Source organism: Natator depressus, chromosome 2 (genome assembly GCF_965152275.1).
Source record: "Natator depressus isolate rNatDep1 chromosome 2, rNatDep2.hap1, whole genome shotgun sequence".
NCBI lineage: Eukaryota > Metazoa > Chordata > Testudines > Cheloniidae > Natator > Natator depressus.
In genome coordinates, this window is record NC_134235.1 from 3,089,376 (window position 1) to 3,116,911 (window position 27,536).

The 27,536-nt window shown below is 52.8% G+C and overlaps 1 protein-coding gene across 3 annotated transcripts in view; it reads right to left on the reverse strand.

Moving 5' to 3' along the window:
• Nucleotides 1-14,577: 14,577 nt before the first annotated feature.
• Nucleotides 14,578-27,536, reverse strand: part of ZFTRAF1 (zinc finger TRAF-type containing 1) — a 42,920-nt gene continuing 29,961 nt past the window's right edge. For 2 of the 3 annotated variants that reach the window (XM_074943698.1, XM_074943699.1), the window contains exons 3-4: nucleotides 25,765-25,976; nucleotides 14,578-22,139 (exon numbers count right to left, since the gene is read on the reverse strand). In XM_074943698.1, the coding sequence (XP_074799799.1) occupies nucleotides 21,748-22,139; nucleotides 25,765-25,976 (604 nt within the window). In that variant the 3' untranslated portion in view covers nucleotides 14,578-21,747. The remainder of the gene's footprint in view (nucleotides 22,140-25,764; nucleotides 25,977-27,536) is intronic. The other variant, XM_074943697.1, reaches the window with a different exon arrangement.

Genomic DNA, 27,536 nt, shown 5'->3' on the forward strand with positions numbered 1-27,536 from the left:
CTGCTCCCCGCAGTGACCCCAGGCCCCCCTACAGCAACCCCCGCCCCAGCTCTGAACCCAGGCCCAGCCCGTGCTCCCCACAGCGACCCCAGGCCCCCCCACAGCGACCCCCGCCCCAGCTCTGAACCCAGGCCCAGCCCGTGCTCCCCGCAACGACCCCAGGCCTCCCCGCAGCGACCCCCGCCCCAGCTCTGAACCCAGGCCCAGCCCGTGCTCCCCACAGCGACCCCGGCCCCCCCCGCAGCGACCCCCGCCCCAGCTCTGAACCGAGGCCCAGCCCGTGCTCCCCCCAGCGACCCCGGCCCCCCCCCAGCGACCCCCGCCCCAGCTCTGAACCCAGGCCCAGCCCCCGCACTCCCCGCTCCGACCCCGGCCCCAGCACCCCGAGAGGCTAAGGTCGCCCGGCCCCGGCAGCCCGCTCACAGCAACACCGGAAGTGAATGCAGCCGGAAGTGATGCCGGATGGACACGTGACCCTCCCACCCCGCCCATCTCCCCTCGCCTGAGGGGGCAGCAAACTGCCGGGAGGGCGCATGCGCCCCGCTCCCAACTGCACGCGCCCTGGCCCTGACCTCGGCCTCCCGCGTCCCCCAGGCTTAGCCTGCCCCTCCTCCGTCCCCCAGGAGGGGGGGCGGGGAACCCCTGGTGGGGGGGCAGAGACCCCTGGCAATGGGGAGGGGAACCCCTGGTGGGGGGGCAGAGATCCCTGGCAATTGGGGGACACCTGGTGTGGGGGGGGCAGAGACCCCTGGCAATGGGGGGGACACCTGGTGTGGGGGGGGCAGAGACTCCTGGCAATGGGGGGGGAACCCCTGGCACGGGGGGGGAGTTGCGAGCAGGGCAGGCCAGCAGTGCCCCCTGCCCCTGGCCCCTGGCCCCTGGCACGTCAGGTTCTGCCTGAATAGCTGGCTCCGGTGCTCCCAGGCCCTTGGGGACCATATGGGGGGGGCACCATGGGGCCTTTCAGAAAGATGAGAAACCACGAGACCCTTCCCTTAAGCTACCGGCCCAGAGGGCAACTGCCGGGAGTCAAGCAGCATTACTACGGCCACTCATGACCGCAGCAGCCGGCATGTGTCCTCCCCTCGTGGACAAGATGCCAGGCTTAGGGATCTCACATCCTGCCCAAGGAAAGGAAGACAGGAGACCTCACAGCTGGGCAATTATTTGTAACTCAATCAATATTCAACTGTGATTTTATTCCCACCCCTTTTCCTTCATCCGAACACATGGGAGAATTCAGGGAGAGCCTTAGGGAAAGTTAAACATCTGGCCCAAGAGTTGTTGGGTCCCTGTACAGAATACAGAGCTCTCCAAACGCTGGGAGACTTAGTGACAAACAGCACAAACCCTCAAGACCATCAGTGACCCAGCATAGACACGAGTGCTCTCAGGTCTCCTTCCCCAAGGATGGGTAAGCCACTGATCCCAAATCTTGAAGCGGGGGAATGGGAACACGATTCCCTGTGTTGGAATGTCGGACTCGATACAGCCATCCGTTCCCCATTCTCCTTCTGGAGTGCGAGATGGAGGAATCCACACTGCTGTTGAGTTCTGGGGCTTGATTCACCTCTCCTGCCCATTGTCCTTTCCCACCTGCCCTTGAAAGTGCATCTCTCCATTGTCTGAGACAACACATTCACTACAGATCTTACTGCCTTTGTGAGATAAACACTTAAAACCCATACAGATTAAGATGCATCAGTTGTGTTACATGGTGCAAATTGTATGGTACATGACTTCACAGCCTGCTGACCTGAAATTGGGATGCCAAAGTCAAACCTCTGTGATGAATCACCCTTCCCAAGTATATACAAAAGCTGCTGCCCACCCCTCTGAACCAACTACACAGGATCCAGACCCAAACCGGGGGACCAAAGGTGGGTGTGTGTGTGTGAAGGGATTTATACAGGAGACTTAAAATGCCGCAGAATTCCTTCCTTGAGGGTAAAGAACTGTCTGACCTCAGTTCCATGATTCTTTATTTCTGCTGTAAAAGACTTTCAACGTCAAAAGGGGACCCCGAACTAGGTCCCCCAAAAGTGTTTTGTGACTGTCTGGTTTTATAGTCCTGCCCATTACCACCCTCTCAGCAGCTTTCAAGCAAACATCTATAGCAATAGTGAAGACCCGAGTTGACTTCATGGAGTATCTGGCACATTGCTCTTTTCGGGGTCAAAGGAAGGGATTTTAGGGTAGGGATTTCGTTTCTCTCTCTTTATTTGTTGCATCTGGGGGGATTGGTCGGGTTCATTGGGTAGAAGGGAGTGTCGTTATGAGTCATTCTTTTGCTGGAAAAGCCCTTTTGAAGAGGCTTTGCTGTGTTTCCCACCGACTCAAGACTTTAGATTCACCTGATTGCTTCTGGAAGTTTGCTCCCTAGCAGAGGATGCTTTGTCCCGTGCTGGGTGATCTGCGTTGTCTCAGACACAGCTGTCATGGTGGCTCATAGATCAAAATTCAGTCTTTCGCAGAGCTGGGGCATCATCCATTAATTGACCTTTTCTTTCTGCTTGGAAGTAATCTCGCCACACCTGCTGTGCAGTCTGTTTCCCTGTGGGAGCCCCGGCACTCGGAGTTATCTTAGTTGCATGCAAAACAGCTGAAGTCTGGGGGGGCAGGGGCTAATGAAAGAAACTCTCAGCGCTGCCAAGCCTGGTGTCCAGAGAAATGACGGAGTGGCGCAGCCAGGGGCACTGGAATGGTGGCGGGTGCCGAGAGCCATTGAACCAAACTGTGAACCCTGGATATAATGGAAACCACTTCAAGTGTGGAGGTGCTGCAGCCCCCCACCCCGAGTTGCAGCATCTGTGGGCGTTGCCTCTGGGCCCCACATCTGGAGGAGATCAGCATGGCCAGTAGCAGAACTGGAGGCCAAGGGTCCAGGCTTCGAAAGGCCTTGGAGGCAGAGCGCTCCTGGCGCTCCCACACCGCAAGGCTGGCCCAAGCAGGGCCGGTGCAGCAAAGCCAGGGCGCGGCTACCCTTGGAAACCGGGTCACATTTAGACTGCGGGGCGGGGTGTGGCAATGCAGAGAACAGCTTAGGCACCGCACTGACACTTAATGTGGAAACTGCCCCCGCGGTCTGGAGCTACTAACCCGTGGGTGTCACGGTCGGATCAGATCCCTGGGTGAGGCCGTGGCTTTTCATCTGTATTTTCAATGTTGCTGTTTCTAAGCCCGCAGAAAGACAAACCCACTGAACTACCGGTACGGCTCCCCCAGCCCGGGCCAGCCCCAGGGGCCAGCCCCGGCGCCATCGGAAGAGGACCGCCAGCCTTTTCCGAAGCACTCCCTCGCTGTGGGGGAGCCCTAGCCGCAGCCCCAGAGATGCAGGGGACCTGCCCGTAAGCGCGTGCCCGGTGACCAGCGGGCGCTGCGAGGGAAGGGAGCGGCTGTGTTCGCGTCCCCTCTGCCATGTAACGCTTCTGGAGTAGAACTCACCCCTAACCCCAGAGCCCCGGGCTTTCGCTCAGAGGCGCCAAGTTTCTAATGCCCTGGGGTGGGGGGGTGCGACCCTCACTCTGCCCCGGCCCTGCCCCCACTCCATCCCTTCCCCCCAAAGCCCCACCCCCACCCCGCCTCTTCCTGCCCTGTTCCACCCCTCCCCCGAGTGTGCCCCGCCCTCACTTGTCCCCTCTCCCCCCAGCGTCTCTTGCGCGCTGCAGAACAGCTGATCGAGGCGGGCGGGCGGCGCTGGGAAGGAGGGGGAGGTGTTGATCGGTGGGGCCCGCTGGCAGACAGGACACACTGGGGTGGGGGGGACCAATGGGGGGGGCTGCCGGTGGGTGCTCAGCACCCTCCATTTTTTCCCATGGGTGCTTCAGCCCCGGAGCACCCCCAGAGTCGGTGCCTGCGCTATCAACCCCTCCTGCTCAAAGCCAGTGGGGTGACCAGCAGCATCCCCTCTAAGGTTTCCCAGCCACGTGCGGAGCGACTGCTGTTCTGCGCACCCATATGGAGGTAGCGTGTGACACATCACCTTCCTATTGGTGCACACAGCAAAATTCATGTGGCGGGGTGGGGCCGAGGGGTTCGCAGTGTGGGAGGGGGCTCAGGGGTGGGGCAGAGGGTTGAGGTGTGTGGGGGGGGTGAGGGCTCCAGTTGAGGGTGCGGGCTCTGGGGTGGGGGTGGGGCTGGGGGACTCAGGGCTGGGGCGTGGGGATGCTCTGGGGTGGGGCTGGGGATGAGGGCCTCGGGGCTGGGGCATGGGGGTGCGGGCTCTCGGGTGGGGCTGGGGATGAGGGCCTCGGGACTGGAGCGTGGGGGTGCGGGCTCTGGGGTGGGGCTGGGGATGAGGGGCTCGGGGCTGGGGCGTGGGGATGCGGGCTCTGGTGTGGGGCTGGGGATGAGGGGCTCAGGGCTGGGGCAGAGGGTTGGGGTGTGGGAGTGAGGGCTCCGGCTGGGGGTGAAGGCTCTGTGGTGAGGCCAGGGATGAGGGTTCACTGTGTGGGAGGGGGCTCAGGGCTGCGGCAGGGGGTTGCGGTGTGGGGGCGGGGTGAGAACTCTGGCGGAGGGTATGGGCTCTGGGATGGGGATGAGGGCGTTGGGGTGCAGGAGGGAGCTCCCCCCAGATTTCTCTCCCTGCGGCAGCTCCGGGGCTGGGGGAGGGGACTGCGCGGCACTTTATAGGCTGCTGCACAGCCGCGCAGCTTAGAGGGAACTTAGGTGACCACACTCGCCCCTGCTAGCGACTGATGGTGTGGGGGAAAGCCGCCCAGAACAGGTTTTATTTGCACTGGTGTCCCAACTCTGCCCAGGTGCCCAGCTGTAAGGATAAGGTCTCTTCCTGTAGCCATATTGTCAGGTCTGAGGTCTTTTCCTTGAGTAAGCAGCAGCAGCCATGAGCGAAGAAGAAGCAGGAAGTCACAGCCTGACATATCGGGCTGGTAAGCGGCTCCTGTCCCCATAGCACCCACCATCACCAGCTAAAGAAACAGATCTTAAGATGTTTACAGAAAACGTTGCTTGAAGCCTCCTGTCTGGCAAGGACCCACGTCTCACCAGCTGTGACTGTCAAATCCCCCCTTCTATTGTTCTGCCTTCACGGTCCCCACTTCTCCAGGGTTTATCTGTAGGGTCTGGCTGGCTGGTTCCTTGATTGGTTCTGTCTGTTGCGTGGCTAGTCTTGCAAGCCAAGGTGGTGGGGTCTGAAGGGGCTAGGACTGGTGAGAAGTACTGTCTTGTACTTTAAAATGACGGGTGAAGGCCCAGCTACGCAGGACTCAAGTTTCACTGTATAAACTGGGGTCCACAAGGAAGTGCATTGGGACCAACTCCAGGACACATCCCAAGAGCAGAGCTGCCAGACCTCGGCACCCAGCCCGTGACACCGGGCAGAAACTGGAGTCCCCGGATGACCTGATCCTGACTGGCCACCAGGGAAAGCTCCGGTCTCCTTGGGAGCGGGGAGCGTTGTGTGCTCAGCGTGTGTGTTCTGTTGTGGTGACTGGTAATCAATAGAGGTTAGGGTTATTACCGTGTGAGGCTCTTTCTCTGGGAAAAGACCCCGTAAGCCTGCCGCGTGCAAGGTCAGGCCTGAGCCCTAGGAACTGTTGCGGTTGTGGGGAGTGCCATTCAAGCAAAGGCATATGACGAGTTAAGGAGTGGGACAGCCATGTTGTGGGAGTTGGGGGGCTGAGTGTGGGGGGAATGAGGCAGGGGAGCCCCCAGTCGGTGAAATGGCTGAGCAAGCCCGGTGGTGGGAACAGGCTGAGGATGCTGCTGCTGGCAGCTTCGTGCCCCACCCTGGCTGGGGAGGGCGCAGCCTGTAATGGCGGGGGGGCTCCCACATGGATAGGGGAGACGGGAGGGGGGAAGGGGACAGGTCAGTGCCCTGGGGAGGGGGATCCTCCAGCCCTTCACTGCAAAACAGCCCACCCACAGCCCACCACCGACACCCGAGATGGAGGGAACAGTTCAGTGCATGGGGGGGTCCCTGATACTCCCCACTGTGAAATAGCAACCCCTGACCCCCCACCTGCAAGCCAGCTGCTGAGGGCGAGAGGAGGAAACCTTCCAGCTGCGCCTCTTCTGCGCCTCTGACCCAGGCTCCCCCACCCCCAAAATTCCCGTTCCAGACCCTGCCCCCCAAACGCAGGCTCTGCCAGGCCGGGCAAGTGGCTGTGTGCCCTGGGGCTGCACTGAAGGGCCAGGGCCGGGAGGGGAGTGGAAAGCTGCAGTCTGGGGGGGCAATGCCCCTAATGCCCCCCCCATCTCCGCCCCGGCTGTGACATTACAATGTTGCTCTGATGCAGCGGCGAGTGGACAATTGACGCAGGGAAAGTGCTCCGGGGAAACGCTGAGCCCATGGCTCCTCGCGTCAGCCCGACGCTTCATGTGCCCTTATTGCGGGGCTGGGGGTCACCCACCAAAACCTCCTGCCCTAAGCCCAATGCAGGGGGGAGGGGACAGGTGTTTCTACCTGGGGGGGCAGTTTAAAAGGCCTAGCGGTTCATTGCCCCGGACCCCCTTCTGACAACAAAAATTACTACACGACCCCAGGCCTGAAAACGGCTGAGCCCCACCACCCTGGGGGCCCAAAGCCCAAGGGCTTCAGCCCTGCGAGCGGGGAATCGTCGCCTGGGGGGGGTCAGTTGTCCCAGATTTCTGGGCAGGCGTGTCTCTTCTGGACTGTTAAAAGCAACCCCGAGACACCGAACCCGGCCCCCACTGCGGCTGCCCCCAGTGTTTCGCTCCTTTCCCCTGCCCGCTGGAGCTGGGAGAATTTTTCTCATCATCTTTTGCAGCCCCTGCAGCCCCCAGGCTCCTGGGCCTGCTCCAGTTCATGGGTCTGTGGGGTTTGTCCTGCCTCCCTGGCTGGTTCCTCTCCCCTCCCACACACTGACGGCCCCTCGCTCTGGTCCTCAGCCTTTGGTCCTTTGCCCCCGTCTCCTCTGCCCCAGTTCACGGCTCGCCCTCCCCACCTATTTCCTCAGACATCCCTCCCATCTCCCTCCCTGCTCTCCCTGCCCCCTCACGCCATCCCCCCAGCGTCTCTCTCCCCCCAGAACGGGGAAGTCCATCACTAGAGGATCAAGCTGAAGGATGGCGGGGGGGTTGGGCGAGAGGATGTGGCTCCTGTCAGGCAGGGTGAACGGGCCACATGGGCCAGTGTGGCCACCTGAGGGCTGAGGGGATTGCGCTGGGAAAGGGGCCAAGCCAACCAGAGGGAACTGACCCACAGGAGAGGGGACCCCCAACGGAGGAAAGTGGGATCACCTCAGAATGGGGCGGGGGGGACGGGACGGAAAGGGGGACTGAGTGGGGCAACCCACCCCAGCAGGCAGGTGCCAGAGAGGGGGGCAACCACCCCAGTGGGCAGGAGGGGCAGACCCCCGAGAGAACTCAGCAGCCAGGGGCATGCAGGAGGGCCCCTTAGAATCATAGAATATCAGGGTTGGAAGGGACCTCAGGAGGTCATCTAGTCCAACCCCCTGCTCAAAGCAGGACCAATCCCCAACTAAATCATCCCAGCCAGGGCTTTGTCAAGCCTGACCTTAAAAATATCTAAGGAAGGAGATTCCACCACCTCCCTAGGTAACGCATTCCAGTGTCTCACCACCCTCCTAGTGAAAAAGTTTTTCCTAATATCCCATCTAAACCTCCCCCACTGCAACTTGAGACCATTACTCCTTGTTCTGTCATCAGCTACCACTGAGAATAGTCTAGATCCATCCTCTTTGGAACCCCCTTTCAGGTAGTTGAAAGCAGCCATCAAATCCCCCCTCATTCTTCTCTTCCGCAGACTAAACAATCCCAGTTCCCTCAGCCTCTCCTCATAAGTCATGTGTTCCAGTGCTCTAATCATTTGTGTTCCCCTCCGCTGGACGTTTTCCAATTTATCCACATCCTTCTTGTAGTGTGGGGCCCAAAACTGGACACAGTACTCCAGATGAGACCTCACCAATGTCGAATAGAGGGGAACGATCACGTCCTCGATCTGCTGGCAATGCCCCTACGTATACATCCCAAAATGCCATTGGCCGTCTTGGCAACAAGGGCACACTGTTGACTCCTATCCAGCTTCTCATCCACTGTAACCTCTAGGTCCTTTTCTGCAGAACTGCTGCCGAGCCATTCGGTCCCTAGTCTGTAGCGGTGCATGGGGTTCTTCCGTCCTAAGTGCAAGACTCTGCACTTCTCCTTGTTGAACCTCATCAGATTTCTTTTGGCCCAATCCTCCAATTTGTCTAGGTCCCTCTGTATCCTATCCCTACCCTCCAGCATATCTACCTCTCCTCCCAGTTTAGTGTCATCTGCAAACTTGCTGAGGGTGCAATCCACACCATCCTCCAGATCATTTATGAAGATATTGAACAAAACCGGCCCGAGGACCAACCCTTGGGGCACTCCACTTGATACCGGCTGCCAACTAGACATGGAGCCATTGATCACTATCCGTTGAGCCCGACAATCTAGCCAACTTTCTATCCACCTTATAGTCCATTCATCCAGCCCATACTTCTTTAACTTGCTGGCAAGAATACTGTGAGAGACCGTGTCAAAAGCTTTGCTAAAGTCAAGGAACAACACGTCCACCGCTTTCCCCTCATCCACAGAGCCAGTTATCTCGTCATAGAAGGCAATTAGATTAGTCAGGCATGATTTGCCCTTGGTGAATCCATGCTGACTGTTCCTGATCACTTTCCTCTCCTCTAAGTGCTTCAGAATCGATTCCTTGAGGACCTGCTCCATGATTTTTCCAGGGACTGAGGTGAGGCTGACTGGCCTGTAGTTCCCAGGATCCTTGCCTGCACCCAGAAGCCAGTGGCCGGCAGAGAGCTCTGGGAGGGCAGCCTGCAACCCAGGGCTCCAGGCTGCCCAGCTCAAGCCACAGCACAGCCGGTGCCAGACCCCGCAGGACCTGGGTGCGGAGGAGGCATGAGGCAATGACCTGCATGAATAGGGCTCAAGTCCTGCTGTGGCCTGGGCTCTGCCCCAGGAACCTGGACCCAACATTCAGGGAGCCAGAGCCGCACCCCCAGGCTGCGATCGTCTCAGAATGGGGAGGGTCTCTCCAGACTAGCTGAGCACCATGGTCCCTTCTGGCCTTCACGGCCCTGCAGAACCCCAGCAGAGGGCACAGGAGCAGGAAGTCAGGGCGACTTCCCTGTGGGAAAGGGATCAAGCCCTTTCGAAGCAGCGCACTCACCCAGTACAGCCCAGGCAGGGCTGGTTTGAACCCACCTGCTATTCCAGCCAAGCCGAGAAACGCTCCAGGCGTCAGTGTCCATCCCCCAAACGCCTGACGAAAGGTGAGTCCGGCTTGGCGGGCCGCATGGACCGAGCCGCGGCGCGCTTCCATCTCCCCAGGCAGACGGGTGCGTTAATTCATTTACTTTCAGCTTTCAAATGTGACTCCGAAGTGGAGCCTCCCCATTGGCTCACCTCCTCTCTCCCGCTCAGTCACTCACACCCAGCGCCCTCCTCCATTCGCACGACGTTTCAACGTCGAGCTCTCTCCGGTGCGCGCCCCACAGCGCTCAGGCCGGCACGCACGGCGTGGAGTGCAAGCCGCACGGTTTCCTGCGGGACTGGTCAGATGGTGACGTCTGTGCCAGAATTCCCCCGGCTGAGGTCTTTCCGGCACCGCTGGGTGTCCCGTGCGGCCCCCGCGAGCCGCTCGGTCACGCACGCAGAGCTCTTCGGGAGGCTGTTTCGAAGGGTCACATGAAGCCAAACAGCAGCAGCTATCCCCCCCGAGGTCCTATCGCACGAGGTAGCATTCTCCCCTCGCCCTGCGTCCGCATCATCCATCGGCGGCACCTCGCGTGTCTGCTGGCACCATCAGCAATGGGCACGAGGCCTTTCCGGGGAACGGGCTACCAGCAAAGTGGAGGTGGCAGGTGCTAGGATTATAGAGGGGAACATGGCATCTCTTTGTTGCTACTAGAGAGGAGCTGGATCCTTTCAGGTCAGAGGACAGAGGTCAGGCAGAAACCGGGGATGGAGGCGGATTGGCACTGCCTTCTTTCTGTTCTTTTGCCAGCCACGTCTCTCTTCCTCACGGGCTCTCGCACGTTTCTTTGCAATAAACAGCAGCAGCAGCGAGCCGCCCGTCGAACCAAACTCAAACCTCCTGCTACGTGTGGAACATACGATCTGCCAGCCTCTGTGCCCCTTCCCCAGCCAGGCCCAGGTGTGGCTTGGGGAGCACGAGGCTGGCCAAAGGGCAGACTAGCGCAGGTATTTCCCACCCCGGCAAACAGGTTTAACCTGTAGGACGACAGGGGTCAGGTGTATATTTTTAGCCCAGAACATCCATAGTTGCGGGGGGGTGGGGGGGGGTTAAGATGTAGGCCCCACTGAACACACAGCTGCAGAAGGAACGTGGAGAATACGGCCCCACTCGTGTTGGGCTTTGCAGCGTTACTGCCCTCAGCCCGCGGCCTTGTCGGATCTCTCCAAACGAAGCAGCACCAGGCAGTTCACTGGACGGGATGCACAGGGAGCTCGGGGGGCAGCTTTTTGCTCTGAGTCACGACAGAAGGAACGCTCCACCATGGCGTCAGGGAGCACCGAGCTCTCGCCAGCGCCATCCTTCCGCCTCTGCAGCCCCAAGTTCTGAGAGCAGTGGAAGTCGCTCTGGGAGAAGAGACCAGATTAAACAATACCTGCCTAAGCGGCCCCCGCCAGCCCCCACGGCGTGGGAAACCAGCAGGCCTCATTGGACAGGCTTTCCAGGAGGCAGAAAAGGGCCAGTGTCACAGACTGACACAAGGACGGGGTATCTGAGAGCCTCTTGCCAGTTCTCAGGATCCAGGGTAGTGCCAGGATTGCAGGGCCCGGGTCTGTGCTGGCCGCACAGGTCTGAATACCCTTGGTAGGAAGAAGATATGCCCTGGAGAAGAAATGCTGGCTCGACTTCACGAGGGGGAAGGGATTTTAAGTAGGTGTTAGGGAAGGCAGGTGAACTGTAACCTGACTCGCCGAGGGGGCTGCTCCCGGGGGCCGGTGGGTCAGTTCTCTGCAGGGCAGAGTGAAAGTGTCTAGTCAGGGAACGTACAAAAGTCTCTTGGAGCAGAGAAGGGGGAGGAAAATCAAAACTCTCAGCCTGAGAAAACTTGCCAATGTGTATTTCATTACGAAATCTCTGATTGTCTCTAGTGCAGTTCCACAAGGCACCTAACAATTACAGTCCTCTTGCCCAGGGGGCATCCTGGGCGCAGAGGAGCTGGGGGCCACTGGGGTTCGGGCGCAGAGGAGCCGGGGGCCGCTGGGGTTTGCTTGGCTCCTTCTGGCAGATCTGAATCCCCTCCACAGATCAGGAGCAAGAAGTTTCTGAGCTTAGCCAGTGCTTGAGCATCAGGTTCTCGGCCTCACGTAGCCAAGAAGGGAGGCCCTATTATAGACTCTCCATTTCAGGAGGGCCAAGCCCCCTGACTGTGCCCATCTCTGGAAGTGGAGCAAACCCCTGGCTAAAGGTGAATCCACGTCGGACTGAGGGGCTGCTGTCAGAAACAGGAAGTCCTTTGAGGAAGTTGCTTTGGCAAGAAGAGCTCTGTGTAGCTCAAAACCTCGTCTCTCTCACCAACAGAAGTCAGTCCAATAAATGATATTCCTCCCCCACCTTTTCAGTCCACCACGTTGGGGTCCCTTGGACACTCGGTGGTCATGAGTCCAAAAGAGCCACAGCAGCAAGAGACGCCCACTTGTCTCTGCAGCTCGCCAGAGGATCGCTCCCCTCCAGCAGGCCACAGACCTGGCCGGGATCTGTGTGTTTGTGGCCTCCAGGTTTGATCATCACGACGGCTATCTAGAAACATTCTGAAAAACCCTCCAGCTTGCACAACACACAGGAGCTCCACAGGTCACTGGCAGCACATCCCCCGCGGGGCGTCCGCTGTCCGCACTGGCTCCCCAGACTCCAGGCCAAAATGTCTGTCCCGAGATGCAGAGCTCTCCATGGGACTGGCGCTAGCCACCCGAATGGTCACTTCTCCCCACACAACCGCTACTGCCCAGCGCGGTTCTGTTCTAACCTGCCAACCCAGAGGACCCTGACGCGTGGGAGAAGGAGCTGACACAGCTGAACTGAACCACCCTTCCGTACTCCATCCACCTCACCATGCCCGGATCTACATCGGAGACAGCACGCGCCTTCGCGCAGCACTTCAACAGACACACAAAACCCAACCAACTCATGTCACCTACAGAAAACCCCAGCGACGTCTCTGCGGCTCTGGGAGGTGAGAGAGGGGGAGTTTGGAAGGCACCCCCGTCCTATGGTGCAGGACGACCATATAGCTAAAGAGGGGTTTTTTGGGGGTGGGTTCACATTTTCTTAAGCTTGATGGGATGATGGATCCCGGTGAGGTTTCACGCACAGAGGATATACATAAAATGGCTGCTCTGGACAGTTTGAGTGACACCCAGTACCCAGAGAAATTAAATAGAAAGAAATCAGTGGGACTCACGATCAGACGCAGTGAATCAGGATTGTGCTGCTGTAGTGTGAGGGATCCCGCTGCGTGGGCATATACCCCGAGCACACCCCAGCTGAGCGGGACGGAGGGGGCCTACAGAAATAGGCCACACTGTACCAACAAGTAACGTGTTGGCCAACTAGTTTTCAATAGTCACCGGCCAGAGGATTACAGTGTTGTACCAAGTCTAACATCACAATGACAGTGTGTTATTCAAACGCATGGACCATCCATCACAAAGGCTGCTGCTACTAATAAAAAAGAGCATATGGAAAACCTAACCTCTACACACAGCACTCCCAATATCAGCGAGTAATAATATTACCTCGCTCTCTACTCGCGCTTTTCATCAGCAGAGCTCAAAGCACTTCACAAAGCAGGTAAAGTAATGAACAAAGTCAACGTTCCAGCTACTTCGCCTGATCACACTGACTTGCGTTAAAGCCAAAGGCAACTACACAACTTCAGTATCTCCAGAGGGGGCCAGGGAGAATAAAGTTGGAAGGTCCAGGGTGCAACAAGAGGTACAAAGAAAGGGAGATCAAAGCAGGAAACGCAGGCACTGCCCTACCGGCTCAGAGCACGGCTCCATCTAGTCCGATGTGCTGAGAGTGGCTGGGACTGGCGGCTTCAGGGGAAGGAGCCAGAACGTCCAGAATGCCCAATTCTGGCATAATCTGCTCCGAGTTCGTCCCAACTCCTGGACATTGAGCTAGGATCTGAAACATCATGATCTTGGCTATTTTTACTACAAACCTTCAGAGGCTCAGTCAGGATGAGGGCCCCAGTGTAAAGGTGTCGTACAAACAACTTACAGAGATACAATCGCAACCCCAACGAGCACTTTTATTTTTAAATTGGGTGTTCCTGTTACCCCTACAAATGTCCAATCCTGTTCTGAATCCTGCTGAGCTCTTGGACTCAGCAATCTTGTGGCAGAGAGTTTCACAGGCAATGCATCATGTTAAAAATGTTTTTTTCAGTTTCTGTTGCCTTTCAGTCCGTCCCCTTGTTCTTGTATCAGAAAAAATAACTAGAAGCGCACGAGTCACCTTCTCTATTCGATTATTTTGGACCCCTACATCACACCTCCTCTTCCCCCTCGAAACAGCCCCAGGCCTTCTCATTTTCCCCATACAGAAGACTTCATGCCTCTAACCGTTTTCACTACCCACCGCTTGACCCCTTCGCTTGCTGCTGGGCCATGAACGAGAGAAGGTGACCAGTCCTGAACCCAGCATTTGGGTTAAGGCCCCGCCATGGAGATAGAAGAAGAGCTATTTTTATGATTTTCTATATCCTGAGGTCGTTTGCTTTTTGACTCCCACTGAGCAGATGACGTCACTGGACTATCCACAGTAACCCCTCGGCCCCCCTTAATTTAGAAGCCAGCACTATGCATGAGGAATTCCTGTTATTACCCTGATCTCTCTGCCATCACACTGCCTAACCACTTAGCTTTGGGCTCTTCACTCCCGCAGTCCTATTCTCCCCCACAGACTTGGGCTGTGGAGCCTAGGACATGCTGAGATTCAGAGACCCAGACACTGGGCAGGTGAAGCAGGGATGAGAGGGGAGTAGCCATATTTGGGTTACTGGGTGGCGTGGCTGTTCGTTCTCCACACTGTGGTGCCTCCATTCTGACTGGTCAGGAACATTACACAGGGCTGTCACTGCGTGCAGTCCGGCTGCTGGGGTCCTGACCATGCAGACCCAAGCCAGGAGCAGAACTGGGCCATGCCTAGCATGCTTTGGCTGGGATTCGAAGAGGTCCCTTTCCAATGTTCTCACCATTCTTGGCTACTGTAACGGCACAAGTGGAATCAACTCCTTTGATAAAGTATGGGATCTTGTGGGGCTCAAGTTTCCTCCAGGGAGAGTCACAGAAATGTAGGGCTGGAAGGGACCCTGAGAGGTCATCTAGTCCAGCCCCCCGCGCGGAGACAGGACAAAGTGCACCAGACCTAGAATGGTCAGGAGCTGCCCCTGCAGCAAAGCTGACCTGCCCCGTGGGCCTGCTCCACGGAACAGAGACTCTGCACCCCACGGTGCTGGCAGATCTCCTAGAGAGCAGGGAGGATGACTGGCAGCACGGTTTGGTCAAGTAAACACAGACACAAGTGGTTTGGTTTGGTTTTTTACTACAGTTACATACAGAAACTATTCAAACAGAACGCAGACCACAAAAGGAACAGAAGAAATCATTCCCGACAGCGTCAGAACCAGCCCTCTCAGACGGGGGTCGCCACGTGTAGCGCTCAGGCACCGGGAGGAGGCGGGCGGTAGCGGTAACCAAGCCAGGGGCTGCACGTGCTCTGACAACGCCCTAGCAGCGCTTCTCAGCCCTGACTTGCGGCAGTCCCACGCTGCCCTGATTCGCCTGCCAGCTGCGGGCTGGTTCTGCGAGACACGTGTCCAGAGGCCAGACTGAGACCCACCCACCCTCATCTACTTTGAACACCAGCCTCAAGCTGAATCCCAGAGTTAGAATTAACCCTCTCACCCCCCCGCACCCCACCCTGCCCGTTCTAGCCCTGCTATATAGAATGAACTAAAGGAACGAGAACACAAATAAAACCAGGCCAATTACAGAGAGGACATACGATCCCGCAAACAAACCGTCAACTTTTAAATTATTTTAATTCTACATTCACTAGTTAAATAAATTACCCACAGTAAATACTGTAAGGAGGTTTGTGGTCTGCCAGTCTTCAGCCCTGGCATGAAGAGACGTGCTACAATCTTTATTTGTCTAGTACTGAACTAGACACGTAAGGCTCAGCTACTGTGTATGAATTTTCCAATGTCCAGTAAGGACAGGGTGACCTATGCAAGGGAGTTAGGGATGAGGGCGAGGAGAGAGAGAACAGCTTTGCAAAAAAATTTGATAATTTAGAATTTTTTGACCATCACACCCAGGAAATCCGTTCAGTTGAGTCTGGCTGGCAGCTGGCCAGGGACTCCCGGACACAGCCACCGATTCAGGAAGGCATTTTAAAACCGCAAACCCAAAGGGAGCAATGGACACAGCTCTTATGGAACGCCAACTCTAGCAGCTGGACTCTGATGAGTAACCCCAGCTGGAGTCCCCACTTTACCAGGTCCTCCCCCTCACTGCAATGTGTTTTTCTCAGTCTAATGCTTCGGTCGGATGTGGATATACAGTTGCTTCTCCCTTCGTTTTGCCCTGTTAGAACTAATACTAATATACAAGAACTTTTGTAATACTGTACAAGGGCCCTGTCTTTTGGCTTCCAAAGAGATTACCTGCCATTGTCTTAGTGAAGCAGAACAGTAACCACAGGGGAAGACTGTGCATTCAGTCCCATTCAGACACAATTTGGTCACATCACTCCCCAGGCCTGGGCCACAAAGACTGGCCCGGGCTTACGCAAATTTAAGTCTGCATCTGACCAATAATCTCAGTCCCACCTTTCAGAAACAGGGAACACATGGCTACTCCAAAGCACAACGCCTTGCGCTTACAGGAGAGAGGAATCTAGAGGCAAAAAAAGGGGACAGAAACATTCAGTGGCAACAAGAGAAGAGAAAGAGGAAGAGGCAATACCTCTTCAGTGAAGACCTGCAAACACATTCATTCAACTAGCATCTGCTGAGGGCTGCAGAGGAACGTTCCTGGGAAAGGAAAGGGTTCCACTTTTCCCATAGCCATCCTTTGAAAACAGTGGCCAATATTAAAGGCACATAGCAAACAGTATGTAAAACAGTATGACACAAAAGAGGAGTAGGGAGACATCTACACACACGGGGGAGGATCAGATGACAGTAATGGGTCTCTGCCCAGACAGGTTTGTCATGTGCAGCCCATGGCACTGTGCCTGCTATTGGGAAGCACCCTATGGTGCAGGAGACGCAGAGTTGCATTAAATCACAGCTGACGGGCTGGGTCTCAATTTGCCTTAATACTGGGAACTCTCAGAGATTGTGCCCGTTTCACTCAAAGTTGCTGTCTGACGACATCTTCTGCTCAACTCATGCAACTATCACACAGAGACTAAAGGAATCTCGTTAAATGTGCAAACTGGAGGTTCCTGCCTGAATCTACAGAAGAGAGTTGCATTAAAAAAATCTGTTCCATCTGAATTCAAGGCCTACCGGAGTTGTCTTTGGAGAGAAGACTAATATTCCGACACTGATTAACCCTGTGTTGCATAAAATGCCTGTGGCTTCCCTTATCTTCATGGGGAAGACGGGCCATGGAGATTACAGGGCTACACTTTGATCTAAGCAGCAGCACTGTGCACTGGCAACCATCCTACCCAAGCTGCATCCCTCAAAGAGATGAGGACGGCTGCATCCGTTTTACATACTAATTAGGTGGGGACCCCAACCCCTGCAAAGTAGCCAGTGTGGTGCTCAGCTGGGCAAGCCCGGGAGCACCCCCCTTTGACAGCAGCACAGGAAGACTCCCCTGCCACTAGGCATCATCTAAAGCAAAGTGCACAGAAAACAGCCAGATTCTTCCCATCAACCAAATGAAGATAAGCAAAGCTACCTCCTCCCATGGGAGCCAGTTGCTTGGGACAAGAGTTACCAAATACGAAACAATTTACCCTCAGAAACTCACCAGCATTCACCCTACACACTCAGGGAACTGGAGAAACACTCTCAGAGATGAAAACATAGTAACCTGGACTATTGTACTAAGATTAGGCCACAAACAAGTTCAGACCTGCAGGATTTTACTAGCTTTAAAATCACCGGGGGCGGAATTGGGGAAGCGACCTGGTTAAATTATTCTATCCTGAAAAGTTTGGAGGTTGCCACAAATTCTCCCCATGTTCTAGAAAATGAGTAAGTCCCCAGGTAACCTTCTGAAAGAAGAAGCTGGCGTGGGGAAAACCCAGCATGCAAACTACACATGGATCGAACCCAGAAGCGTCAAGAGCCGGTATTGAGAAATATAAAATGAGTCTTTCCCTATCAGGGGCACGTGGGGGTTGAACATTTCCAATTTTTTAAAAAGTGAATCATTAGAACAAAGCTGTACAAAGATCTCTGCAGCTGCCCATCCTCGGAGCAGCAGAATGAACTCTCCAGAGGATTTGCCTGAAGTTCTCTAGGAGAATCTTCAAAGCTTCCTAACGGAATGACGTCTCTTTGCCATCTCTTGATGGGTTCTCAAGCCTCCTGGGAAAGAGGCTCCCCCTGAACTAAGCCCCAAGTTGCTCTAAGCTTTCAGGATGGAAGGGGAACTCCTCAGGGACAGGATTTCTTCTGTTGAAGTTCATTTCCAAGCACATGTTTCTCATATGCTCCATTTACTTTGGAAAGTTTTACCCCTTAATGCCATGCATAGTTCTCACCCTCCCTCCAACAGCTCATATTAATGCAGAGCGCCTTTGTGTTTCGCTTCTGTGCCTCTCAGTAGCCCATTCCATGAAGCTGTTACTGAAGTTCTACCCCTCGCACGGATGATGCCAGAACTTGGATTTCTTTGGTCACCGGGTTAAGAGGCAGTTGCCTCAGTAGAAAGCACATGAACATACCAGGTGTATTAGCAAACCAGTGGCACTGGTTAGAGAGTGATCAATGCCTTCCAGGCTATACTAAATGGAAAGTGTCAGGTATTGCAGAACATTCCTAGGGTGACCTTTAATGACTCTAGAAAATACTCACCCTCCTGCCTTTGCAACAGTGGGAAAAGGGCATTGGTACATGGGAAATATACCTACCTTGTGCACTGGTCAGTTTGCATGGTGGCTTTAACTAAATTCTCATACTCTATTACCGGACTTAATGTAGCAACTCCTTCCTGATAGATGCACTGTGCGTATCTGCCACACGTGGTATTTTCCAGTTACACTAGGATAGGCAAATCCTTCCTCAAGGTGACTCAACTCTTCACTCATGAGCTTCTTAGAGCCTTAGGAGAAGGCAAGTCTAAGTTTCACAAATGCCAGGGCTGGTAGTCTTCACTTCCCAAAGGTTATAGTCAAGACACTTCTAGATCACTTTTGGTCATTCCAGCGATGCTACTCTGAAGATACCTGCCACAGTGCCACCGTACTCTGCATAAAGTGGACAGAGCACTAAGTGTCCATGTAACCCAACATGACATGCTCCGTCATGCTGACGTTACCCACACCTGGCCATCCTCTCCTGGAAGGTCTGCAGAACATTGGAATCCCCGATACTCCAGTAGGATCAATAATCCAGTGGATACCTAGTCCTGTTCAAAACAGTTAACAAGGACAGGTTCAAAGAGCTATTGCTAGTCACAGAAGGAAGTAGTGGCCTGTACCAGACTGCACTGGAGTTCTTCCACCTCGTAAAAAAACAAGCTCTATTCATGTGGCACTGGCTGAGCCAGTCAGCTACCACACAACGGCCCCTGGTGAGGGGAATTTCTGTTTCCTTGACAAGCCTTTGTGCATTTGACACAAAGGAACAAACTGCACTACAAACTGAACAACTGCAGGCTGGGGCAATGGGAAGACAACTGTGATGCAAGTTCCCTTACCATAACCAAGGGGAAGTCTCAGTCTGCCCCTGGTGTTTGACTCCACTCTAGACTTTTCCAAGCAAGGGACTCTGATCGCGGCCAACTTGTTCTGAATGGCTTTTCCTGAGGGCACCATCTTTCCTGAACTGGCTTCCAACCTATCCTGTAAGCAACTAGATCTCAGGAAACAGCACTAAATGGAGTCTTTGGTGATACCTTCAGTGTTGCTAACACAGAAGACAGGCAACCCTGACACTATCCATTTTGAAAAAATGTACATTCATCACAAAAAAGTTCCTCTGAAGTTTTCCAAGGTGGTCTGACCTGCTCTACGGGCACTGTAGTGTTGGGGTCATTCTTAGACACTCAAAACCGTCATCAAATATAGACTGGCCATTTGCATGCTATTTAGTCTGTCAGTCTAACATGTAGCATGTGAGAGTAACGAAGAGTAAAGGGGCTAACGGGAAAATGGCTCTTTGGTATTTAATCAAAAGAAAGCTATAACAGGTGTAATCCCTCTGAAGCGACGGAGACGCCTCTGTAAAATGACAGCTTACAATTCTAGCAAGTCAGTGTTAGACATTCCACACACTTGGGGCTCTAGCAGCGGAGATCCCGCTCGCAAGGCGAGGGAGGGGAGACGTGAAGGACGGGGCTGCACCTGTAGCACATAAGCTCAGACTCCAACCTCCACACGAGACAGCCACAGCAGCAGCTAATGGAGAGCGATTTTTTCTTTGTAACTCTCACACCCACTCTAACTGAGCATTTTCAACAAGCAAGTTTTAACCTGGCAGTAATACCGTCACTCTATGAAACTCGATGCCTCTTTAAAAGACATCACTAAGATTTCAAGACACTATTAAGACTATTAACTAGGCTTCATGCTATAAACATTCTCCTATTCCATGGGGCACAGCAGAAAGACTCATCAAGTTACCAATAAAAGGGCTCGAACTCCCAGTGGCCACTACCTTTAGAACGGCCAGTGGGAGGTGAAAAAGCTAGGCTGGAAAGCTGACATGATTCAGAATGAAAACCCAGGGCAGAAGAAGCTTCATGACAGAAAGTAAAACAGTAATAGCTTCATTGTAGGCAGCATCTGCGAGAGGTTTCCATGATTTACATCATACCCAATCCAGTTATTCCTTAAAAATAAAATTAGATAGCCTGACTTCAGTGGGCATAGTTACTGGGTGGCTGGTCTTGAATACACGGCATTAATGAGCTTGTGATAGTGTTTTCATCCACCACCAGTAATACCCCACATTTACATTTCTTAAAAATAGTGTCGAGTGAAACATCCCTGTAGATCTCTTCACAATTTGGTGACTGGCTGCACTATCCCTGTCCATAAACATGCTGTATATATTTCATATATAAAAAATATTCTCACACTGTAAAATTGCATAATTACTAGAAGAGCCTGCAACTCGTTTCTTTTTTCTTGTTTCACAAGAAACTCAAGTTTTGGCAAAACTGCAAAGGGACAGAATTTCACCCTGCATTCCGAAAAGTCTGCAAGAATTTAGGTTTGGTTTCTACATAGGTCCTCATCTTGTCTAGATAAAATCTCAACCTGTGCTATATTGCAGGGCTGGAGGAAGCATGAAACTGTAGAAATGACCTTGGGATTGTTTCTTCATGATGTGCAATACGAAATAAACTAGAGATACAGTATTTTGTTTGCAGCAGTCCAGGTGGTGTTTGTGGGGGAAGGGAAGGAGAGGGGACACTGAACCGTTCTGATCCATTCGCCGTTAGCACAGTCCTGACAAAAATGCTCCAATAACCTGTTCTTAAGTTATTCGAGAACAAGAGCATCTTCGCTTGGGAATTACCAGGAAAGCCCACTCAGTCCAGGAGGTTCACGTCACAACCCCGTGAGAGATCATGCGATGCTCAGCATGTCTGCTTTTCATAGTCTTCACCCTGCATCTTAAACTTCCATTTACAAACCATGGCAATGGTTAACTCCACTGGACCCAAAGCTTGGGGCGAAAGGGACGTGGAACAAAGGGTTAGTTTACACAGACTAGACACAAATGGGGAGTCTGGTTCTTTGGAGCACTTTCATATGCAATGCACTACAGCTCCGTCATTTCTCCCCACTTCCATCCTCTTCCCACAGAAGAGTGGAGCGTCAGCCCAGCCAGCACAAGTGCCACAAACTCCCCCAAACACCTCATTAGGGTTTTGCTTTGTTTTTGGAAGGGGGGGGTGGGAATCCCCGTTTGTTTTATTCTACTGATACAATAGACAGAGGACCAGACAGCACAAGTAATAATGAACTAGGCTCTCCCAAGCCCTAAATCACAGCTAGACTTGTCTCTGTGCTCCCCACCCCAAAAGCAAAACAGGAAACTGAAATGTATCCAGTTCATTCAAGCCACATGAGATCTGAAAGGAGGGGGAGAAAATAACACCACTGCCTCCCTTACAGCCCCCCCAGCTGCCACATGCAGATTGTGCACAGGACAACAAAACTGTCTATTCACATATACTGAACTGCTTGGATCGCTGGCTCCCCAACTTGCCCTCGCCACAGCATGCCAAAGAGCTCTCGGTATGCTGCCAGCACCTGCAGGTTTCCCAGCTGTCACCCCCACGTGCCAGTCCTCGACCCGGACCTGGCTCCATTCTTGTCTGTCCCTGGGGAAGATGGGGGAAGGGAAGGGAAGGAAGGCTGTGACTGCTTACGCTGTTGCATACACATGCAGACGTTTTGTTGTTTTTTTCCTTTTAAAATGATCAAATTACTGTGAAATCACAACGGGCACAGGCAGCCGTACGAGGTAACTATGGTTCAGTGGTGCTTTCTTGGTAACTTCCAGCATAACTCAGCCTTGCCTATTTCTGTATCTGGAATATAAAAAGCCGCAAGTTGATGTTCTTGGCAGCCAGCAGTTTGTTACATTCCACAGAGTCGATGATGGGGAGCGGCACGTACTCCGTCTCATTGTTCTCATTGGTGAAGACGAAGTGATAGATCACGGGGTTGATTTTCACGTCGTCGTAGGGCCCCTTCAAGAGCAGGAATGAACACTCCATGGGGGAACTGATCTTGCTTTTCAGAATGAGCTGGAAGGAGAGGGTGCGCTTGCAGGACAGATTGGGGTTGCGTTCGGAGTCGTTGACTCGGGCCTTTAACACCCAGGTCTGGTTGAGCACGGTGAACCTGGGCGTCTCATAGTACAGGCGGGTGATGAAGTCATCGGTTCTATAGGGACGGAACTGAACTTCTGCAACACAACAAAAGAGGGCGGGGGAGAAAACACAGACAGACAATTAACCAGAGCAGCTGGCAGCCTGAACAATCGAGCTCACGTTACCTGTAGCTATTGTGCAGGACCTTTCTTGACATGGCATAAGGAGGCAATTGGGGTTGGGGGTGACCACTCCAAGCCAGTGTCAGGAGAAATGGGACTTCTTGGGAAGGAACTCAATGCACTTTAACAGTCCATCGAAAACAGTAAATACAGGAAGCACTTTTAAGATGCATAAAATTGAGGGGAGGGAAAGGGAGAGGGGAGAATAAAATACAAACAAGGTCAATCAAATCCATTGAATAGACCACCTTATAAACATAGGGATTGCCAAACTGGGTTGGACCATCTAGTCTAGCACCCTCTCTCTGACAATGGCCAGAATCAGATGCTTGCAAGGAAGGCTGAAGTAACCCCATCTGTAGACAGTGAATCCCCTGTCTCTGATGGGTTTAGGTCTGGAGGCATGAGGGTTTATATGCTGTAGATATTTGCATATTTAGTGTAACTGTAGTTATTCTGAATATCAATGTCTGATCCTTTTCAGAATTCTTAGCCTCGGTAATATCTTGTGGCAGAGAGTCTCACAAGTCAACTGGTTGTTGTGTAAAGAAGTATTTCCCTATATCAGTCTGAATTTGTTGTTACAAGGTAAATGACACGCTAATGTTAGCTTGTGGTGAGTGGGTGGTGCACACAGCACACAATTACACAGAATCAGTCAGTTGCCTAAGTGGGTCTGACTGATGCAAATGATCTACATTAATTTGGTTATAAACCATGCCATCAAGAATGGCAAGATGGACGGGCCCTTGCCACTTGTTTCTTTGTGATCTGTTGATGGAGAAAGAGCAGGGGGAACAGGCAATAAGCGTGTAGTGAGGTCAGTCTTGTGGGAAGCCGTAGCCGAATCCTAGGTATAAAATCTTGGGTGTGCCCGAACTGAGGTCTGGAGTGCATAAAAACAAGCATCACACGCAGACAAGATACAGTTCAGATAATAAAGCACATTTTATTGGGATTATGCATACAAATCTGTAATCAAGGTAATAAGGCACAATTATGCAACCACAGTGCAAAACCAGAGAACAGGGCATGTGAAACACAGACCTTCAGGGTTCAAAGGTACAGAAAATTCCGGGTTCAGATACATAAAGAAATAACAATACATTGGGTAGAAGTGGTCCAAATTTACTTTTGCAAATGCACTCTAAAATCTGAAATCCAGCCCCCATTTCAAGGCACAGTCCGCTGTCAGTCCAATAAACTCTTTGCCAGCACAAAGACTTTGTCAACTCTATCACTTTTGAACAAACACATCGTTCCAGTGAAGTCTTTACTGTACAAACCATGGAAGCTCACAGCATAACTACGGGTACAATAACCCTTTGGGTGCATTTCATACAGGTTTACATATTCTTCAAAGTTTCCAGAAGAATTAGGAAAGCACAGCAGGCAACACCTGGACAAAGGAGGTGATCAGTTATTCAAGCTACACAGCATTGGTAACTCAGTGCTTTGACATACACCATCATTTTACTACAGAATCCTACAATAAAAGAGCCGAGAGTCCAGCTGTATCTTCAGGGATCAAGAGGTATTATTTCTAACACACATCTCTACACAGAGAAGACATTTTTCCTAGGAAGTAACTGCTTTAGGCATAGGGGTGTAGTGTCTCGATTGCCTCTCCAGTGCCATGCACTGCAGCACAGAATGCTACTGCTTTGCCCTGCTCTCGAAGGTGCCCACCTGAGCTAACTTATCCTACAAGGGCTGGACCCGGAAAGCAGCAGCAGAGCAAAGCTGGACTATCTCACTCCCTAGCCAACGGTTCTAGCTCAGCCTGGTGCTCCAAGTGCAGATACTACGGAACTTCGCTCCCCTCCTCAGCACCAACTACTTACGTGTATCCACTGGCAGCAACGGATGTAATGCTGGGAAAAAACAGAATCCGGGCTAAGTGGATCAGCTAACAAGACTGCTCCGTTTTTCATGATCTGAGCTCCCAGCACAATCCATTTGCCACACGCCGGCCTCGGTAAGTTTCACTAAGGACTCAGCTCCAGATTTAAAAAACAAAGTGATCAATGCAGCAGGACGCTAGAGTGTCTATCACTGAAACTACAAAAATCACCTTTCTGCCTCACATGGGACAGGCAAACAGAGACCTTGAGCAATACGAGGTTATCACACGCTTCTGCCTGCGGCTCCCTTCTGGGACAGCAGAGCATCCATTGCTCCTCAGAATGGAGGAGGAAAGCCAGCCGAGACCAGGAGATCTTCCCTCTACGCTCCTCTCTGTGGGGCTGCTAAATATTTATGGTAAGGGAAATGTGTTTTCCCCACCCACACCCTTTCCCCTCCATACCCTCTTCAGAGTTTCTCTTCCATATTATTTGCCTGCAAGTACCTCAAGCACAAACAAATCTTAAAGAGCAATTCTCCGGGCCCGACTTTAGCACTGATGTGCCAATAAAGTAACCAGCTTCCCTGCATGTTTCATTGCATTGTTTAGTTGTTAATTCAAAGTTAATTTGTATCCCTCTTTCCCCCCTCCCCACCCTCATGAGTTGCCATTTGAGGCAGACAATAGATAGCTCTGCACTGGGGTTTTTCTTCACCCAAAGGAAAAGCAAGAACAGGAGGAACTCAAATATGAGAAATGACTACGTATTACAAAGAGCGCTCTCCAGGAGATGGGTATAAAACCAACAGCACGGAGACCCCCGTGAAAGATAAATTAAGCTTTCTGAATAGCTCACCAACTGTGTGTGACCCAACAACAGGAAACAGAACGGAATGTGAGGAGCTGTAATTCTCATGCAGTGGAAACGAGAGGCCTATCACGTAGGGTCAGTGTGTGCGGGCAGGTCACTGCAGTTATTAATACACTGGACTCCAGGTGGAAGGATGTGTCAGATGACAGATAAGGGGTCTGTTAGCTGGATGCTGTCAAATTTCATTTTCACTTGCAGTAAAACAAAGAAACAGTACAGGCAACACTGGTTTTATATTCTTATTATTCTGGTCTTGTTCATCAATCCAGTGGATGCAACTACAGCACCTTACCTGCAGCTAGGAAGTGGCCTTCCTCCCCACTCGACACAAGTGCTGCTCCGTGGACTAGCCATCAAGGGAAGCAGAGCCATAAGAACTGAGGTCAGCTCCTGTCCAGAGCCCAAGCACATAGCCTGTGAAACAGGTCCAGTCTTCACCAGTTCCGAGGCCCCGAAATCCTGCATTCGCCTCCTGAATCCAAACCCCACCCGACGCCAGGATAATGAAATCTGCTGCTGCTGAGCCAACTCTTAACATGGCTGACTACCCCTCCATCTCTGCCCAGCACCAAGCAAGGAACACAGACACGAGCTAACCCAACTGCCAAGCAGACAGGGAAGCTTTCTCGGAGAGCACTACTGGGACAGACGCACCGCGGCCACTGTCTGCTCAGCAAAACCCAGCTCTTCTGATCTACAGACCGGCACTGTGCATTACATAAGAAAAACAGGCTTCATCAGTACGTCAAGAATAGTAGTGCCAAAAGCAAGACACTGAAAATATTGGGTGGTGGCTGGTTTTGCCCTGTCTGAGTGATTACCTGTGTAGCCAATCTTCTCAAAGCTGAGCAGGCTGAAGATGCTGTTATACAGCTGCATTTCTTTTTTATGGGTTTGGTCCATTTCATCCAGAATCTCCATCAGTTCATTCCCAGTCTTTGTGGGGTGAGTGCACTCCGCTTCATGAACTGTCAGCTCATGGTATGGACCCTGCCACGGGCACCCAATCCGCTTGTATTTGCACTGAGTCACCCTGTTACAAAGAGAGCACAAACAGGAGTACTTGTCTGCTCTGTAGACAGACGCTGCACCACAGAATGAGATGCACAAATGGCAAATGACACTCCATGAATGAGAAGACTTATTGTCTGATCAGAATACAGCCTCCGAAAGCAAAACCCGACCAACCTGGCGGAACAGTAACTACATCACTGGCTACCAGAATTCATCACTAAACCTCTGGGCCTCGGCATCCCAGAACCTCCATCCGTGCCAAAGAGGCCTAGGCTTTTGCCAGCCAGCACGTTTGGCTGCAGTCATTCATGCTCAAACGAAACAGCTGGTCCCAGCAATGGGGTCAGTAATCCTAAGCTGGGGTGGCATCTTAGTGTGTTGCTTGTAGAGCACCAGACACAGTGGGGCCTCTGGGCGCTACTGCAGTATAAATCTTCCCCAGGATTTATTTAGCACCTGTCATTTTATGCGATGCCAAAGAACTCTATGGACTGTTTGCAGGGCTCTCTTCACTCACCGCTGAAATGCGGCACCCTCTGGGGAGTAGTAAAGTAGCAACTATCCCATACCAGCACCACTCCCTTTTAAAAGCACTTGCGTAAAGTACAGAGCATAAACTGAAGTGACAGGAGGTGCCTTTTGGACTGAATTTGAAATGGAGTTTGAAAAGACGTCAGCGCTGACTCCCTTTTCACTGCAACGAGTGCGATGGATTTTCAGCGACCACGCGTGGGCAGGATTTTAAACTGAAAAAGCCCCTACAACAGCATAGCCCTGTAGTGCCAAGCTGGGGCATAGCTCCTGTAGGGGAGATGGGAATGGTGCCATTTTACCGGAGAGGGCACACAAGCAGCTTCCTGCCAGGGGCCTCCCAGCCAAATCCTGACACTCAACCCTGGCTGGTTTATTAGATTTCTCTTGATCGCAGTACAGCTGGAGCACTCATGTGGACAGGCAGTTCAGTAAGTCTGAATTCCCAACAGCGCTGTGTAACCGGAGCTTCTGCCCCAGCTGACATGCTGCAGTCTAGCCAGTACTCTCTGGGCTAGTGGGCTCTGCCTGAGAGAAGCATGCCACAGGCTTCTGGCTGCTCACAACTACACAAGATAAGGATGGGAGGTAGGGTGCATGCCGCAGGCTAGGACAATGCACTGCCTCTGCCAGTAGGCTGTGAGATAGAAGCAACAGGAAACAATCATGTGCAAATCTCTGTGCTCTCAGTGCTGCTTTACAACTCTATGGAAGTAAAGCAACTTGCGGCCAAGCCAGCCAAAAGCTTCACTTTCCTGTCTCACTGAGTGTGACCTGCAGCCAGACCACCTTACAAACAACAATCATTAGAAGAGGGAGCCTGCTAAGGTGTTCTACTCCAGCCCCACGTCACGGGGCCAGCACACATTGTTTCCTTGTTTTAGATGCCTCAGCAATAGACCTTCCACAGCACCTCTTTTGAAGACTATTCTGCAGCCTAACACATCTCACTGTTAGGGTATTATTGTTCTGATGTATTTTTCTCAAATGTAATCTCATTTTACTTGCTGCCTATGTTCCTAGTCTCTCTGGCTCTCCATTTTGCTGT